The sequence below is a fragment of the Argopecten irradians genome, chromosome 15 (assembly GCF_041381155.1).
Source record: "Argopecten irradians isolate NY chromosome 15, Ai_NY, whole genome shotgun sequence".
NCBI lineage: Eukaryota > Metazoa > Mollusca > Bivalvia > Pectinida > Pectinidae > Argopecten > Argopecten irradians.
In genome coordinates this window covers 4,331,235-4,351,073 of record NC_091148.1, presented here as the reverse complement: position 1 = coordinate 4,351,073, position 19,839 = coordinate 4,331,235, and the positions used below count along the sequence as shown (strand labels likewise).

Genomic DNA, 19,839 nt, shown 5'->3' with positions numbered 1-19,839 from the left:
ACTTCAATAACACAGAAATATCCACAGAGCCGATCCTTAAGTCCATTGCGCCTTTGTTTTATGTAGTCGAGGTGACGGCTATATCGTCGCCGATCGTCGCGTCGACGTACGCCCTGATCTTCGAGGTGACTGACGACTGCTTTAACACGGCGACAGCTACTTTGTCTGTCACCGTGACAGATCCGTGTGCTGGGTCGGCGACTCCGACCTTCTCCGACGCCACCCCGACTGCCTCCATTTCTACGTCGGCCGCCGTCGGGACTACAGTATCAACACTCACAGTGTCGGACACGGATACCGCCACGCTCAGTACAGTGATGACATCATCGTCTACCTATTTTAGCTTCGACACTTCATCACGTGAGTTATAAAAGCTATAGATATGAATCTAAAAACCTAAAATACAATTGATATGGATTCGATTTTGGCATTCAAATATGCATTCAAAAACATACTCTAGATGTAGAGCTAATAGTTATGATATTATCCAGTCTCAATTTCGACTGTTGCGATTTAGCTGAAACTTACCCATACCTGTAATGATCATTTCATGCTTCCGAATAAAAGTTGTTATTTTCAGATCGTTCCGAAATCCAAGATGGCTGCCACAGCCGCCTTCTTAAAACACATAATTAGCTTCTTCTCATGTTCGACAGGTACAATGTAGTAGAACCTTGCCTGAAATCATCATGACATGGCTCCAACCAAGTGCTGTTATTTTCTGTTCGTTCTATTACAGGTGTCATAGCCCTCATCATGAACGATATTTTTTGAACTTCTTCTGCAGCATCAGTGTTAAACTATTGTTTAAATGTAAATGAAGGGCTACTAAAGAAGTTCTATTGTATTAGACGTCTAAAACACATCCCACTGCGGAATGTTTGAACATACATTATCATTGGTTTTTTTTAATCTTTTTCTATAAAAAAGATGCCAAAGATGCATTTTCATATGACCATTAAGGCTCCTGCGCCTCTTATTTCTTTTTGTAGTTGAGGTGGCGGTGTTATTGTCGCCGATCGTCGCGTCGACGTACGCCCTGATTTTCGAGGTGACTGACGACTGTTCTAACACGGCGACAGCCACTTTGTCTGTCACCGTCACAGATCCGTGTGCTGGGTCGGCGACTCCGACCTTCTCCGACGCCGCCCCGACTGCCTCCATTTCTACGTCGGCCGCCGTCGGGACTACAGTATCAACACTTACAGTGTCGGACACGGATACCGCCACGCTCAGTACAGTGATGACATCATCGTCTACCTATTTTAGCTTCGACACTTCATCACGTGAGTTATAAAAGCTATAGACATGAATCTAAAAACCTAACATACAATTGATATGGATTCGATTTTGGCATTCAAATATGCATTCAAAAACATACTCTAGATGTAGAGCTAATAGTTATGATATTATCCAGTCTCAATTTCGAATGGTGCGATTTAGCTGAAACTTACCCATACCTGTAATGATCATTTCATGCTTCCGAATAAAAGTTATTATTTTCAGATCGTTCCGAAATCGTAGATGGCTGCAACAGCTGCCGTCTTATAAACACATATAAAACTTATTCTCATCTTCGATACGTGCAATGTAGAAGAAACTTGCCTGAAATGATCCTAACGTGGCACCAACCAAGTGCTGTTATTTTCTGTTCGTTCTATTATAGGTGTCATAGCCCTCATCATGAATGATATATTTTGAACTTCTTCTGCATCATCAGTGTTGAAATATCACTGGAATGTAAATGAAGGGCTGCTATAGAAGTTCTAATGTGTTAGACATCTAAAACACATTTCACTGATGAATGTTGAAACATACATTATCATTTTTTCATCTGTTTCTATTAAAATGATACAAAAAATACATTGTCATATGACCGTCAAGGCTCTTGTGCCTCTAATTTTTTTATTGTAGTTGAGGTGACGGTGCTATCGTCGCCGATCGTAGCGTCGACGTACGCCCTGATCTTCGAGGTTACTGACGACTGTTCTAACACGGCGACAGCCACTTTGTCTGTCACCGTCACAGATCCGTGTGCTGGGTCGGCGACTCCGACCTTCTCCGACGCCGCCCCGACTGCCTCCATTTCTACGTCGGCCGCCGTCGGGACTACAGTATCAACACTTACAGTGTCGGACACGGATACCGCCACGCTCAGTACAGTGATGACATCATCGTCTACCTATTTTAGCTTCGACACTTCATCACGTGAGTTATAAAAGCTATAGATATGAATCTAAAAATCTAACATACAATTGATATGGATTCGATTTTGGCATTCAAATATGCATTCAAAAACATACTCTAGATGTAGAGCTAATAGTTATGATATTATCCAGTCTCAATTTCGAATGGTGCGATTTAGCTGAAACTTACCCATACCTTTAATGATCATTTCATGCTTCCGAATAAAAGTTATTATTTTCAGATCGTTCCGAAGTCGTAGATGGCTGCAACAGCTGCCGTCTTATAAACACGTATAAAACTTATTCTCATCTTCGATACGTGCAATGTAGAAGAAACTTGCCTGAAATGATCCTAACGTGGCACCAACCAAGTGCTGTTATTTTCTGTTCGTTCTATTATAGGTGTCATAGCCCTCATCATGAATGATATATTTTGAACTTCTTCTGCATCATCAGTGTTGAAATATCACTGGAATGTAAATGAAGGGCTGCTATAGAAGTTCTAATGTGTTAGACATCTAAAACACATTTCACTGATGAATGTTGAAACATACATTATCATTTTTTTCATCTGTTTCTATTAAAATGATACAAAAAATACATTGTCATATGACCGTCAAGGCTCTTGTGCCTCTAATTTTTTTATTGTAGTTGAGGTGACGGTGCTATCGTCGCCGATCGTAGCGTCGACGTACGCCCTGATCTTCGAGGTGACTGACGACTGTTCTAACACGGCGACAGCCACTTTGTCTGTCACCGTCACAGATCCGTGTGCTGGGTCGGCGACTCCGACCTTCTCCGACGCCACCCCGACTGCCTCCATTTCTACGTCGGCCGCCGTCGGGACTACAGTATCAACACTCACAGTGTCGGACACGGATACCGCCACGCTCAGTACAGTGATGACGTCAACGTCTACTTATTTCAGCTTCGATACTTCATCACGTGAGTTTTTTTTTTTTTTTTTTTTTTTTTTTTTTTTGCAGTTTGAAACATTTAACATCTCTTGAATGTTTTAATGTTACATCGTTGACTGTGCCTGAGATTGATAAGTACCAATTCAAAATAACCACAACTGATGCTACAAGCATAGCATTATCATCAAATGTTACCAAAAATTCCAACGACTTATCAAAATCAAAACTTCACAACAGTAAATATCGCAATCCATTTAGTTCCGACTTATACCTCTTTCCTTCTGGTAACTTTTTCATAGAAACACATATAATGTTACAACAATAGATAATAAAAACATAAATTGGGTAAAGAATGAAATTCAATGTTGAAATCATTATTTTCAGTTGAGATGAAGGTTATATCGTCACCGATCGTCGCGTCGACGTACGCCCTGATCTTTGAGGTGACTGACGACTGTTCTAACACGGCGACAGCCACTTTGTCTGTCACCGTCACAGATCCGTGTGCTGGGTCGGCGACTCCGACCTTCTCCGACGCCGCCCCGACTGCCTCTATATCTACGTCGGCCGCCGTCGGGACTACAGTATCAACACTTACAGTGTCGGACACTGATACCGTCACGCTCAGTACAGTGATGACGTCATCGTCTTCTTACTTCAGCTTCGACACTTCATTACGTAAGTAATAGGTTTTCCAATACGAATGGAGATGACTTATAAATATCACGACATTCTCTCAAGCACACGACGTTACATTGTGATACCTGTCTGTTACGACATAACTCTACAAGGATTTAAATTCTAAATTTTGAATTCAGTTGAAGTAACAGTGTCTTCCACCGTACCGGTCGGGACCTACAGCCTTGACTTCCAGACGACTGACGACTGCTCCAATACGGCGACGGCTACCTTATCGGTAACAGTCCTCAGTCTCAGTGCAGTAACACCGACCTTCAATGGCACCACTACGGCGACTACCTTACCGGAAGACATTGCTATAGGGACAACGGTAGTACGTCTGATTACCACAGACCCGGATGGCGGTACCATGACAACCAGCATGATTTCCGTATCTTCATACTTCCAACTGGACCCAACAACACGTGAGTGGTGGATATATTTATTGACTCGGGTGATTGGTTAGATCCGCTAGATGCCTGCCTCTTACAATGTCCAACATCTCTGTAATCCTGCTTCTAATTAATGGATTGTCTTATGGAAAAATAAAAGTCTTCCTATCCCTCTGTTCGGTTGCCATATTGTGAAGTACTGACTTAGAAACACCAATTGCATGTTGGGGAAAAGTACGAAACTACCTGCCGCTAGAGCTACCTTTACCTATTAATTGAATGACGTTTTGCGCTAGTTAACGACTGCGTTAAATATATATTTGAACAACGCTATTTAACGCAGACCTTAACAAACGCTGGCTAAGAAGTCTAAGAAAGTCTAAGATGACCGCCACAGCTGTCATCTTGAAAATACATTTTGAACTTCTACTCAGTTCTACCGATGCGGTTTGGCTGAAACTTGCATGAAATGATCTTGACATGGTCCCGACAAAGTGTTCTTATTTTTCGGGTCAATCATAAATCCAAGATGGCCGTCACAGCCGCAATCGTGAAAACACGTTTTGAACTTCTTCTCATTTTCTATTGGTGCCATTTGGCTGAAACTTGCATGAAATAATCCTGACATTGTACCAACAAGGTGTTCTTATTTTTATCGGTCGGTCCGAAAGCCAAGATGGCCGCCACAACCGCCATCTTGAAAACACATTTTGAACTTCTCAAGATCTACTAGTTCGATTTAGCTGAAATTTGCATGAAATGATCCTGACATGGTCCCGACAAAGTGTTTTTTCATCTCCAGTTGAACCCAAATCGAAGATTTCCTGTGATGTTTGCCAAGGTAGTCAGATGACCGTTAATAACAATGTGTATCATCTTTGATCATTTGATCTCACATTGTAATTAAATATCAGTGAAGTCATCAGTGTACTTTGTCCTTGCGCGCTGCACGTCGAATGTCGTCTTAAACATTTTATTCAAACTACTTCTTGGCAATACCAAAAGTTCTAGAAATCTGAATTTCTTTAATTTTATTTTAAAAACAAAATTTTAAACGGAACTCGAAACCAACTTAAGCCTTCCGATATTGGGACATTTTGTCGATAACTAATAGTCATATAGGGATTGGATTGCGCTTTTATGTTAACCATGCTTGTATGGAGCAATTCCTCTAAGATCATATTCTATGGGGCGCGTTAGCGCCCCATATTGAATATATTCTTAGAGGAATTGCTCCATACAATCATGGTTAACATAAAAGCGAAATCCAATCCCTATATTTACACTCACACGACTTTTTATTTATATTTTATGCAATAAAATCATCATTTGAAGTGACGTAATTATTCAATAAAAGTCGGTCAAAAGTTGGAGGGGCTAACTCAATTGAACTGCGAAAGATGACTCTTCACGTAAGGTAGAATTATTCATCCGCGACGACAATAAAGTTCAATATTTCATTGTAAAATAAACATGACAAACAAAGTAAATTTCAGAGAAAATTTTATTTCATCAGATCATAATTTTAAATATATATTAAATTTTGCTAAAAGTTAATATATAGCGTAATAACATAAAGAATTTGTACTCGGCCACATGTGTGAACTCGGTGACCGTTTTTGTGCAGCGAGGCGAACCTGACGCACGCTTACACACTGGAGTTTGCCGAAGTTGTCAAAACACCGATATTCAAGTAGCTTCAACGTGTTTGAGATTGTCGTCTGACTTGACGATATTACATCCTTGGGAGCCATGTGATTATATAATCTACGCTTAGATCCATCGCCATCTACAGACGGAACATTTTCACTTGTGTTCGATGGGTACAATGTATTTGTGGTGACGCGAAACTGTCAATACGTGGATTACTAGCGGTGCATGTTTTATAATACACATGATTAATTTCTCAAAGAACAAAGACAAGAGGATATGTTTATAACTGACCTCTGTCAGAGGGGCTCTCGCCCGTCCACCCCAAAGACGCGATCGTAGGATGAACACAGACACAGAGGAAGGCCTAATGTTTACATTTGACAGCACTGCACGTCGCCCCGGTCGGGATATTTTCCCGTTTCTTTATACAATTGTTAATTCAAAAAATGTTGGTCTCATATATAAATATAAAACATATATGTATCGTTTACATTTTCCCAAAATTCTATGAAAAACAACAATATACACGTAATGTTGCGTCAAAATGTAAACAAAGCCATGTGTTGCTTTTAAAAAAGTAGCCCCTTTACGTTTCATAGAACATTTTCATACGCAAGTTCAAAGTTCAATGTTACCATGCAGTTATGGTAAACAAAATCGGTTAGTACTTGCGTATAGTGAACAAGCCTAGCAAGTGTAAATATAGTGTTATGAGATAAATATTTAATACCCTCGTTTATAGGCTTTATTTTTTCTTGAAGTTGATGTTACGGTTCTTGCAAATCTGCCCGCGGGAGTTTATACGCTGGATTTCCAAGTTGTTGATAACGATGGGAATATTGGTACCGCGACGGTTACTGTTACTGTAGTAAATGCCGTAAGTAAATCTACATTTGATTTTAAAACAATATTTTTTTTATAATTTTCTTTTATTCAGGGTTTTTATGCAATTTACATATTATCATAACAGTCAACTTGTTTACTCTCACTCTTACATGTACAAGAAATCCTTTATCAGAAAATACATACATATTGAAACTTATATAACATGAACAAATAGTACTGCCCACTCATTGGACTGGCTATAACTACTGAATAACAGGTAAGATAAGTACAAATAAGTAAACATCTGATTCAGAGAGTATACACTTACCCATCTGATTCACACAATGGGTATTACAATAACAAGCAGGACCATATACCCAGTTGAACAAACTCATGCATGCGTCACCATTTTCTATACGAGATTTATATACACACATAATCTGTAAGTTATACAATTGACGCAGTCACTGCAAAACAGTAGTTTTATTCCACACAGAGTAAAGAGTATAGAAAAAGAGCACACACCCATATTCCAAGTACTCATACACCTACTTTCATACACCTACAAGATGCTTTGGTATATAAATTGTATTCATGTAAATATATATAAAAAAAACACCAATAAAAATCCCATAGTGTTAAGTAAATTGCAATGTTTTGGAAGAAAGAGAAATTAGATAAAGATTTAAGAAATTTAAGAAAATGAAATAGAAAAAAAGGCAGCGAGGTTAGAAGAAGGGAAAGATAGTTGAAGATACCTTCTTGGTAGCGACAAGAAACAAAAAATTGAAACTGAGGAACAGATATCAATATCTATCATATAAAGAGAACAACCAACTAAATAATTCTACATAGACTACAGTGTTAAACTTTGTTAAAGTTTTGTACCGTATTATTAAAACAAAGGAATATTAGTTAGCTATTGTGTTCTATAATTAAAGTCTAGGTTCTCATATAACACTAGATACAAAACAAAGCTTGGGTTCTTCTGCTCAAACTCCAACCAGGGTAGCTTTATTGAAATCAGGCGCATTTTGCACTAAAAATACTGAAATTCTAATGTTTTTACCTATTCATTATCAAAATTGATATTTTGAACCTAAATCTCAATATGAATTTCCAAATTCATATCATGGTTATCTAGGAATAATTACCTGTCAAAAACATTTTTACTTTTGAAATTCATTATTAGCCAGCCAATCAGCGGCCGGGTTGAAATTCTATCCTGGGCTCAATCTTGTATACACAGGGGCCATTTCGAAGGTCTTTTTCATTTAGTTGGTTGTTCCCTATAGCAGAAATAAAAATTCCAATACTCACCTATGATGTAAAGTGTATTTCGGCTGTAAAGTCAAATCTGTAATATGATCTAGTTGGTTGTTCCCATATACTTCGGCTTTTGTGGAGGACTTTGCAAAGAAATTGAATTTTGAATAAATAAAACTGGTAGCATAACTGCTACAAAGAAAGAATATGTGGTAAAAAATTAAATATAAAATGCACATTTTTAAAGTACATGTATCACAAATTAATAAGTGAATCCCATTTTTTCCATTCTTTATCAAATTTACTCTTAATATTTTCGTTCCTACCATAGCCAATATATTTTTGAATTGTATAGTTGTCTTTTATCATGTTAACAAGAGCATTTACATTCAATGAACTGTATAAACGTCTTGTTCTGTAAATATACTGTTTGATGATTATGATTATTTCATTATCTACTCTGTTACTGGGAAGAAAATTACGATTAAGAAGGCCAAAAAGAAAAGATTGTTTGTTTACTGAAAAGGGGATTAAAAGGGTTTCCAATAGTGTATCAAGACTACATATTAATTTTTGCACTTCTTCACACTCCCATAAAATATGAGTTATTGATTCTGGTTCAGAGTTACGAAATGCACAAAGAGGGGAGACAACTAATCCAATTTGGGATAAAAATGAGTTTGTTGTAAGAATATGATGATTTACTCTATATTGGAACCACTGAAGCTTTGAATTAGTTGTTATACAAAAGGGAAATTGATATATTTTACACCAGGTCACTTTGTCTATGTTGTCAAATGTAGCATTCCACTGTCTGGTGCCGGATGGTATCATATCAGATTTAACAAAAATATTGTAGAAAATTTTTGAAACCGTATTATCCCTAAGAAAAATCTGTAAATTGAGAGGTATGTAGGGATAAAAAAATTTGCTGTATGTGTGTATTGCATGATGCAATAAAAGTTTTGACCGCTGCGACAAGACCTTGATGCTGTACAAAATGTGTGTTTAATGATATATTCTGATAAGTTCCTCAAATGTATAAAACAAATATTTGTTACTCTCCTTTATTATGTCATTTATAACAAAAATGTTTTTTTTTGTAATAATGTTTATAATAGACAGATCTCCCTCCTGCCTTGATTTTACTATTATACCAAATAGGAGCTTTCAAAATGTTTTTCTCCTGAACATTCTCAAGGTATTTTGAATTTCATAAATACCAAGATTTGAATACATCAATCCAGAATTTATTTTTAGATTTATCTATACATATCTGAATATATTCCGAGCTACTATGTGCAAGAAGATCTGTGTCAATATAAGTTTTAAGTGAAATCTGCCATTTCTCATTACTCTGATATATTCTTCTGATCCATGTGATTTTAAGTGAGTTTATGAAAGCAACAAGATTGATCATCTTCAAACTACCATCAACATAATTTTGAGTATGTATCTCCCTCTTTATTTTATCAAATACTCTATATTGGAACCACTGAAGCTTTGAATTAGTTGTTATACAAAAGGGAAATTGATATATTTTACACCAGGTCACTTTGTCTATGTTGTCAAATGTAGCATTCCGCTTTCTGGTGCCGGATGGTATTATATCAGATTTAACAAAAATATTGTAGAACATTTTTGAACCCGTATTATCCCTAAGAAAAATCTGTAAATTGAGAGGTATGTAGGAATAAAAAATTTCCTGTATGTGTGTATTGCATGATGCAATAAAAGTTTTGACCGCTGCGACAAGACCTTGATGCTGTACACAATTTGTGTTTATTAGATATGTTTTAATAAATTCCTAAAATGTATAAAACATATCTCCTAACATTTTCATGTTGTTCTCTAAAAAAATAATTGTATAGTACTTTAAAAGTCAATATTTGTGTTTTCCTATACGGAGGATATCCGCGGATGATAAATTCCATGATTCATTAATTCCTGTACTACTTTAAGCTATATTGCTCTGGTCGGGGGAGGTCGTTTTTTGGAGGGAGGGGTTGTCAAAAGTTTGGTTGTCATGGAAACAAGGGCTCTATACAGAAGGTTTATAAAATACAATAATTCAGAAGATTTTTTATCCCTTTTATCTAAATTATTTAAAATTTCCATGAAAGTAACATAATTTATGTCTATAATTTGCTGTATCACATGCATCTTGACGGTTACAATGGAAACATGATCAAGGAACATTTGGATTCCGTGTTCTGGAATAAGGGATAACGGGTATAAGTCAGCCATTTGCTTACAACTGAGTCACTAGATTATCTAAATAAAAATTTCTCAACTCTAAATATTGCAATAAAATAACCGTGAGTATATCTTATAATCAAAACATTTCAACATAATTTCCTAAAATAAGCGTGTGCAATCTTATTTTTACTTGTTTTATTTTCACCATGAGGCCAAAGAAACTAGTCCATAAGTTTGTTTTCAGTTACCGCTAATTACGAGTCTACCTTCACGTGGCTATGTAACAGAAACCACGGCATCGGAAATTCTTTTGCACACCATCGTCACGAGCGACTCGTCACCATCGGACACTATCACATGTTTGCTGGGGGCGTCAGATCCTTCCTCTTCAGACTTCACTGTTAAAGTCATATCAGGATCATGTAAGTTTTTGACAGTCAACGTCGATATAAAGCTGTAACAGAATTAAGCAACGTCCACGTAAAACAACATCATTATCACGTTGTAAGACGCAATAAAATATTTTATCCTGCAACTGTCCCACATACTGACCGATAACTCCTGCCGGATAAACTTGTGCTTTATCCGTCAATACGATATGCTTTATCCGTCAATACGATCACGTGAATTTGTTCCATATCTGATGGAACTTTTTCTTTCTTGACCCAGAACTTCAATCTACCGGTGAATGAAACGTCATTCAGTCCCGCTAAAACGTGACGTCACATTCACCGAAATGACTTCATTTTTACGATATCGAAAATCTCGTTTTGCGTTGTCGTCTTTTTCTTGGCTCATGACAAAGATATGTATTGTTAAGTAATTCTTTAATGGGTATTTATTGTTATTTGAGTATTTTCATTTCCTTTCAGTGACATATCACACTGAATAGAATTACGGTTACTGTTTGTGAATGCGCTTATTTATTTCCCACGGCAGTAAAAAGGAGTACACTCTCATTCGGTTAAGTGAATGAATATTTACCTCCGCATCAAAGAAGCGTCTCGCTTCGAGCGAAACAAAGTAAGGAACTGTCAATTTGCTTTCGTTTTGAATGCCATAATGGTTGCAGGATAAACAGAATACACGGTTAGTATCTTACAATACAAGGTTTATTTTGGTGCTCGACACGGAAAGCCGAGATGACTAGGCTCTTAAGTCTCGCACCAAAATAAACCTTGTATTGTAAGATACTAACCGTGTATTCTCTATAATCAGGATCGGGTAAGTATTTACAGCTTCGTCAGCATCAAGGTCAATAAAGTGCTTTCAGCTTACCTTAGTCTACAATTAAGTCTTTTAGCCTCCAGACAATACATAAGTCCTTTTACATACAACATACAATTTCAACTCGTCATGAATATTTTTTTCAAAGAGGATGATATTAATCCTCGATCCCATTGCATTTTTCAAATAGTCACATCGGTTCAAAAGTTCTTATCATACAGCCATTTCATGTTCATTTATTATTCAGCGTACGGTATATATTCACTGACGAGCCATTCATTCAGCTACACGAGTACAAAGAGATATGTTTTAACGGTCAACTGTACGGATAGCAAAGATGATGTCACAGGATTATTTTATGTGTATATTCTTTCTAACAGTCCTCCAGCGTTTACGAATCTCCCAAGTAAGTTACATGTATTTACATCAAGGTCAAAGTTCAGTCAAAATCGCAAAATGTCGACTAAGTTGTTGTGCTGTTATCACTTTATAGTTAATGTGTTTGTATCTCGAACTCGCCATGCCGTTTACGTTTAAGTCAGTTAAAAGAGTAAATAAAAGTATTATATTATTGCATAATTTCATTAAAACTAATATCGAAATCTTACCAGGGAGAATTTGAAAGAAAATATCCTATACGTCGCTTATTCCAAACATAAAATCCAACAGTGTGTACGATTATAACGACCTAGGAGACACGATGTTCAGTTACAGAGTCTTTTATTCATTTCATTGTTGTTTTTTTATCCACAGATAAAACTTTGGTAGCCACCTCCACTGCCTCTGGAACCAGCGTTTTCCAGGTTACTGGATCGGATACAGAAGGCGACGGTATGACCTATACCATGTCATGTGATTCATGTCCATTTCAAATCAACGCTGGTAAGTTTATGAATACGGCGGTGATATCAAATAAACACTCTTTTAAATGGTTTACAGTTGATCTCCTTTCTTGATCTTCCTTTGAAACGATAGCCGATATACAGGGGTCGTCTGCAAACAATTTGAAATTGTTTACCTTTCAAATGGTTTACAGATGGCCCCTGCATATCGGTAACTCGTAACTAGTTGCCATTAAACTTAACTGGCGGCCCAACACTTCCTTAATTACAGTGGTCATCCGCCAACCGCGAATATTCTAATGTTGCATTGTCCACTTTGTTTTGTTTATATAAATGTCGAAATAATGCGAATTATCATTATCCAATGAAATGAATTTTAACCCTGGATCAATAGCAGGCGAAGTGAGCACGAATCAGGCTATCAGTGGAACAGCCGTGGGATATGATATACTAGTGGATGTCACAGACGGCGCCACAAGCGTAGGACCCCGTGTACTGTCTCTAAGGATATCTGGTATGTTGAACAAATGTTTTAGCAATAATACACAATTCAATACCAAATCTCAAAAATCTTTTCTTACATAGAAAGCAGAACAATTTGTGATCAATAACTTAACTTCTATGTTAGCGGACTTGATTTCCAGCATTTTCAACCCATTCAAATTTAGTTTCAATACGGCAACATCATTTTAGTTTCAGATATAAGCACAGTATTTCGTCGATTAGCCTATAAAGACTTCACTCTCACTCAATCCCATTTTTAGGTATAACAACAGTTCCACTGAAGCATAACTGTGCGTCATCAATTTCACATAAAATTCATAAATCATAGTTTTTTCTTGTCACTTGCAAAATTCACTTCCCATTTCAGATATACACACCGTTCCGCTGATCAAGAACTATAAAAGTCGTCGTCCTTAATTATTCCCATTTCAGATATAATCACCGTTCCACTGATCAAGAACTGTACAAGTCGTCATACTTAATCATTCCCATTTCATATATAATCACCGTTCCGCTGATCAAGAACTATAAAATTCCTCATCCTTAATTATTCCTATTTCAGATATAAAGACCGTTCCGCTGATCAAGAACTATAAAATTCGTCATCCTTAATTATTCCTATTTCAGATATAATGACCGTTCCACTGATCAAGAACTATAAAATTCGTCATCCTTAATTATTCCCATTTCAGATATAAACACCGTTCCGCTAATCAAGAACTTTACAAGTCGTCATCCTTTATTATTCCCATTTCAGATATAAACACCGTTCCACTGATCAAGAACTATACAAGTCGTCATCCTTAATTATTCCCATTTCAGATATAAACACCGTTCCGCTAATCAAGAACTTTACAAGTCGTCATCCTTTATTATTCCCATTTCAGATATAAACACCGTTCCACTGATCAAGAACTGTACAAGTCGTCATCCTTAATTATTCCCATTTCAGATATAAACACCGTTCCGCTGATCAAGAACTTTACAAGTCGTCATCCTTAATTATCTCCATTTCAGATATAAACACCGTTCCGCTGATCAAGAACTGTGCAAGTCGTCATACTTAATAATTCCCATATCAGATATAAACACCGTTTAACTGATCAAGAACTATAAAATTCGTCATCCTTAATTATTCCCATTTTCAGATATAAACACCGTTCCGCTGATTCAGAACTTACCGTTCCCGACCAATGTGTCAGTGTTAGAGAACGTACCAGTGGTAACGTCTGTGTTCCAAGTGACGGCAGTGGATATAGACGCCGCCTCTCAGACCCTAACGTATTCTCTAACGGTCTCACCAAGTTCTGGACAGACCGTTTTCAATGTTGATTCAAGTAAGTGATGTTTCGATATTATATTATCCTAGTATTCATTGATTTGTCACTGGTTTTAGCCGTGAGTTTCCTCTGTCAACACCAAGGGTAAATCACATTTTTCTTTTGTATATGGGAGAAAAAGAATAATTCCCTACCAATTATGTTGTGACAACGAAATCACAACCCGAGGGGTAATTCATGAATTTCCCACGCTTGTATATTACTCCTTGTGATTTCGTAGTCACACCCTCTTGGTAGGGAATGATTCTATTATTCTCGTACCATACATTGGTGTGTAATTTACTTTAGCCATGTAAGATTTCTCTGTCAAACCCTAGTTATAGAAGGACCTATGTTCATGTCGTTGTCTTCTTTTGAGACTACATTATCGTATCCTTTACTTTGTTATGTAGGAGAAAACTAACCATTCCCTACAGTTAGGATGTGACAAGAAATTCAAAACCTTCGGTGGAATTCACAAGAGTTTAATTCACTACATTTTCGGGTTGGATGTTCATAAAGTTTCCTTCGGGTGGTAATTTCGTTTCCACATCCTCTAGGTAGACAAATATCAATAACCTGAACATGTTACCACTGTTTCTTGGTTCATTTTATATGTGTATTTCTGTGATGTTTTGCCGCTATTTCATTATCCAATTTGATTTTAAAAAGGACACATAAAATGATACTTTGGTACTAGCTTTTCATGCTTTTCAGTCTCAATAATTTGAATTGTTTTAAGCATTGATGTCACTATTTCTTAACTTCATCGGGGTATGAAAGAAATTTTGTTCGCAAACTGTGTCAGTCCACGTAGCGGATTCTCACAAAAGATTGCATACAAAATTTATTTCATAACACGATGAAGTTAAAAAATAGTGATATCAATGTTTATAATTAATTTTTCAGACTACTCGATAACATAAAATACGTTTAAACGTACGATTTCATTGACTTTCCAATGGATTGGGTTTTTTTCTTAATCAATACGCAACATCGACGTCTCTATTGTGACGTCATGATAACGTCGAGTTTTCGCGCGATTCTCGGATTTTTTTCTTCATAGTACATGAAGTAAAAGTATCTGCCAATCAGAATGTCAGATTTACTATGAAAACAGTTAAAAATGATTATTACTCATTAATAATTGATTTTTTTTCTGTATTCATTGCTTATTTCGTCTTTGCATAGTTCAGAGTGACCTCCCTTGCATTTAGGTATCCATTGTGAAGTTGTTTTTTTTCCCGTTTGCGTTGAAAAGTATTACGTTACGTTCGCAAACACATCAATTCACCATGTACCCGCAAGAGAGATAAAGTAATTTGCAAATACAGAATATTATCTTGCTTCTGTGTCTTCCTTCCATTGCAATGATGATTACACTTGATTACACGTGTTTCAGTGTATTATGGGCAATTTCACACTTTCTTTACAGACGGACTTATTACCACAGCATTATCAATTGACTACGAATCCATGTCTGATAGGTATTTCACCATCACTGTTACGGTATCAGACGGACAGGCCACGGACGTGCAGTCTCTCTACGTCATCATTGAGAACGTTAACGAGGCTCCGGGGTTCTCCGGGACTACTTACTCACTTTCGGTCAATGAAGAGCAAGTGGTATGTTAGATCTGTAACTGACAACTCACCGTGACGATGGTACAAAACTCATTGGTTGATCTACCTAACGTCTTATCGCATAACGCTAAACTAATACTAAAAGCTAAAATGTACATTTCCACCATGCGGACTACCATCTTTCATAATCCAGTGGTTGTTATCACTGTCGTAATATCCACCACTGTACTGTCTTCATAATGAAATTGAACACATTTCAGGAGAAAGAAACTGACGTAAAGGGATCTTCCTTCAAGATTACGGAGCGATGCTTACCTTCAAAGCTACGCCATGATTTATAGTTCAATTGAGTTGGTATACACTAAACTATCTATACCATCTGTTGACACAAACAGAACCTTCATATTTGCTACGACAGAGTCTAGGGTAGATATAACGACAGTGATAGTAAACCTTAGAATATTGAGGATGAAGACAAATATTGCTTTGATTTTATGTTACAGAGAGGTACAAGTCTTGGTACTCCATCCTATGGCGTCACTGATCCGGAATCCGACCCCGTTAGTTACAGTATCGACTGTTACCAATTTATGATAAATTCTACTTCCGGTGAGATAACCTTCTACGCAACCTATGACCTTGACCTCACCAGCTCCTCGTCCCCAATCAGTTGCATTGTGAGTGCCGATGACGGTGAACTAACAGGAACTGCTTCTTTGACCGTTACTATAAATGACATTAACGACAACGCTCCGGTTTTTGATAAACGTATCTACACATTTACTTCCAGCGTGAACGCAAAAAATAGTGACGTCATCGGAATAGTGACGGCTACTGATGCAGATTACTCAACTTCATATAGTAAGAGAAAGATATCAATAATGGTTTTAACTTAATTTCATTAACTTCATTAGTATGAACATACAAATTTTCTTATACCTTATAATGATATTATTTACTTGTTATTGTTTTATTTGAAATTTCATTAATCTTTTTAAACGCATCATGCATTGTTAACTCTCTCATGAATATTCGATTTTCTTATTTACAAACATATTATCTATATATTGCATGTACATCGTTGCGTTATTACATTTATATCACAAAAACAGCTAAAACTGCTTTATTGCAATTATGAAATATTTGCAATTTAGTTTTGCTCTATCTATAATTGTAGATAAATAAAAGGTGCTATATAATTTTCTTGTAGACACAGTTTCGTATTCTCTGGACCAATCATCTCTCAGTACGACCTATTTTGGTATATCCGCGACTGGGTCATTATTTGTGGTGGCAGACCTTTCGCCACTTGGAGCTGGAACAGTTCTTGATATTAATGTCACTGCAACAGATACGGGCGGAAATTCTGGTACGTCTGGAAATATGCGGTAATAAACAAGACACAACTGTGGATTTTTGCAGCAATCGATTTCCGTCTGTGTATATTTAAAAGTTATCTCCCTTGCGAGATTGTGATACCTTTCTTCTTTTTCTACAAAATACGACGTTACACTTGCCATCGCAATGCCTACCAGACATGAACGATAACTCTATAATAATCAAGTTTACATGCAATGTTCTACATATTAACCATGAAATAAGAAAAAAATCGAATTATTTTTTTTTCATTTTTAGACACTTCCCTGGTAACGATCATTATTCCTGGAATCTCATCCTCCGCTAGTGACGTCACCGACTCTGAAGACCGCTATCTTACGTTCATAGAGGACACACGAAATGTGATCTGGCTGACGTCATTCTGCTTCACAAGTTTTTGTTCGATATGTTTCATTGGTTTCATGCTTTATAAACATAACAGCGTCAAGGATTGGTTGGACGTAATGAAACAAACGTTCAGGAGAAATAAGTAAGTTCTGTTATATTTCAAATTCAAGCATAACAAGTCACAAGCAATACCTATATTTCCTACAGTGGCACATAAATCAACGATTTTTGTTTTATTGTGCTTAATAAGCTATCAATGGCTAATTTTAAGGTTATATTTCGTCTTTCTATATTAAAGAGTTATCTCCCTTCTATGAATATATTGATTATGACGTCATTATGCTACCAGTGAAACTAATATCGGACTTTTTTCTGAAAAACATAACGTTACGCTCCCAAACAAATGACGTCAAAATCAACTTAAACACGTAAGGACAGATAACTCTTTAATATGCAAAGTAGAATAAAGAATACCTCCTCATTATACGTTAAGGAAACTATTATATATTCACGTTTAGTACAATCATGATATTATGAAACAAAGCCTACAATATGAACTATAGTCTTAATGGAAGCATATTACTGAACCAAAACCACAGCACACCTCACCCGGTCACATTGCACTTATTTCTTATTTTGATGGAGCGTTGTGTCAATGACAATGTATAAGAGCACCCTTTTTAATAATCTTCCAGTTTTATAGATCTTTATTTATAAGTTTGTCTAACAACCGCAGACAACAAAAAGTTTTGTTTGATGTTTCCAAGTCAAAATGAGGTGGCATGAAAGTTAAAAATATTATAAAGAAAGACAGAAGGTGCGTCACAAATAATATTTTTATTTGTATTTGAACATACAATAACACTTCAGTGTAGTCTATATACCTTTTTTACAGCAACAAAAGATCAAAAACAAAGAACAGGCGGAGAAATAGTGAGTATTTTATGTATTTTATTAGCATTCCCTAAATCGCTTCCTTGAACACAGTAGTATCAAAATATACTTAAATTGCAAAACTAGTACCTGCAAAAGTATTCTGACAAAGTACATTATATTTTAAAGATTAATCGTTCTTTTCTAAGCAAACATCTATATATAGTAACTACATTTTTTGAAGATTAGTGTTTAACCTCTATCCGATGGAATGGAGCAAATATAACCTTCTAGATATTATCATTTACCCCTATCGCCGGAGACACACGCTACACCTATGAGTCTTGGGTCAGCTTAGCCAAAAAAATCTCGTTTCGACAGATTCTCTTCGATTGGTTCCATCACATTTTCCAGTTATATTTTCATCCAATTAGATAGTACGCTGCAAAGCTATTAGGACGGACGCATCCATTTTATAGATTAATAACGCCCTTTAAACCTTACTTTAAAAGGATTTGTTTATTGCTTTCTATTGACGTCATCGAAACGAGATTTTTTGGTTGACCTAGTTCACGGATGTGAATTCAAACGTGGATCTTCGACGATGCCTTGTTACTAGAAAAAAATGATGCATATTGTTGCTACTAGGTAATTAAACTCTGGAATTAGAATCCAGAAAATGACATTTTACTAATTCATACCAACAGGTCATAAAGAGAGCGTCCGACCACCCAGTTCAACCGGAAGTTGGAGTACTTCTGTAACTCAAAACCGGCGGGACATTCCGGGAATGAATAGACAAAAGTATAAAGATATTCGTCGCTTCATAAACATGCAGACAACACATTTATAAGGAATTTATAATCTTTTTTTGTTTTGTTTTTTAAGGCATCATTTTATTGTGAGAAAAATAACGGCGTTTTTTTTAATTTTTATTCTATATTCTTGTTAATTTACCTCATAAGTCTTGTCAATAAGTTATGCTAATAAAAGTTAATTTTGCTGATGCTTGACTTCTGAGAATTGTTTGTTATTTTTTTATCTATGTCCCTAATTCTTCACAGCTTTTTATACTCACAACAATTTTCTTACAGAAAGTACAAATTGTTTTTATATTGATACCACATTTCTTAAGAAAAAATATCTTCCATTCAATTTACGAACATTAAAAAGACAAATTGTAAAGTAAGTTATTGTAGTAATTGACATGATTTCATTGATATATTACGTCTTTAAATAGATTTACCTCTCTTTCGTGTAGGTAAGCATTATTACATCATTATTTTTTGAGCGCAACTCACGTCGTTTTCTCTGAAAAGTATTTAGTTATTTTAAAAATTACTTACCGTCATAATCAATATCTTTAATTTTGTGTTCGTTTGGTGAAATGACTACTCGAAAGGAAAATGATTCTGACAACTCTCGCTTACTATTTATTCCCCGTCACAGAATTCAAAGGTATGAATTACAATTTGATTGGTTAGTTTGAAAGGTCATCGGAAAATGAACGTATTTGGAGTCGTCAGATGAGAGAACGATTTAAGATAAGGCTTTTAATGAGGTGGTGCAACAAGGAAGAGTTCTTTTTATATAATATCAAAATAATTTGAAAGGAATACACAAAGAAATTATTAACATAAAGATTCCTA

The 19,839-nt window shown here is 36.2% G+C and overlaps 1 protein-coding gene across 1 annotated transcript in view; it reads left to right on the top strand.

The window, feature by feature from the left end:
- Window positions 1-19,295, top strand: part of LOC138309634 (serine-rich adhesin for platelets-like) — a 32,129-nt gene extending 12,834 nt beyond the window's left edge. The window contains exons 4-21 of the mRNA XM_069250857.1: window positions 67-360; window positions 993-1,286; window positions 1,915-2,208; window positions 2,838-3,131; window positions 3,488-3,781; window positions 3,922-4,206; window positions 6,588-6,703; window positions 10,361-10,538; window positions 11,591-11,749; window positions 12,097-12,225; window positions 12,580-12,699; window positions 13,838-14,026; window positions 15,444-15,634; window positions 16,096-16,453; window positions 16,803-16,961; window positions 17,228-17,459; window positions 18,213-18,250; window positions 18,898-19,295. Of these exons, the coding sequence (XP_069106958.1) occupies window positions 67-360; window positions 993-1,286; window positions 1,915-2,208; window positions 2,838-3,131; window positions 3,488-3,781; window positions 3,922-4,206; window positions 6,588-6,703; window positions 10,361-10,538; window positions 11,591-11,749; window positions 12,097-12,225; window positions 12,580-12,699; window positions 13,838-14,026; window positions 15,444-15,634; window positions 16,096-16,453; window positions 16,803-16,961; window positions 17,228-17,459; window positions 18,213-18,250; window positions 18,898-19,043 (3,770 nt within the window). The 3' untranslated portion in view covers window positions 19,044-19,295. The remainder of the gene's footprint in view (window positions 1-66; window positions 361-992; window positions 1,287-1,914; window positions 2,209-2,837; window positions 3,132-3,487; window positions 3,782-3,921; window positions 4,207-6,587; window positions 6,704-10,360; window positions 10,539-11,590; window positions 11,750-12,096; window positions 12,226-12,579; window positions 12,700-13,837; window positions 14,027-15,443; window positions 15,635-16,095; window positions 16,454-16,802; window positions 16,962-17,227; window positions 17,460-18,212; window positions 18,251-18,897) is intronic.
- Window positions 19,296-19,839: the final 544 nt, after the last annotated feature.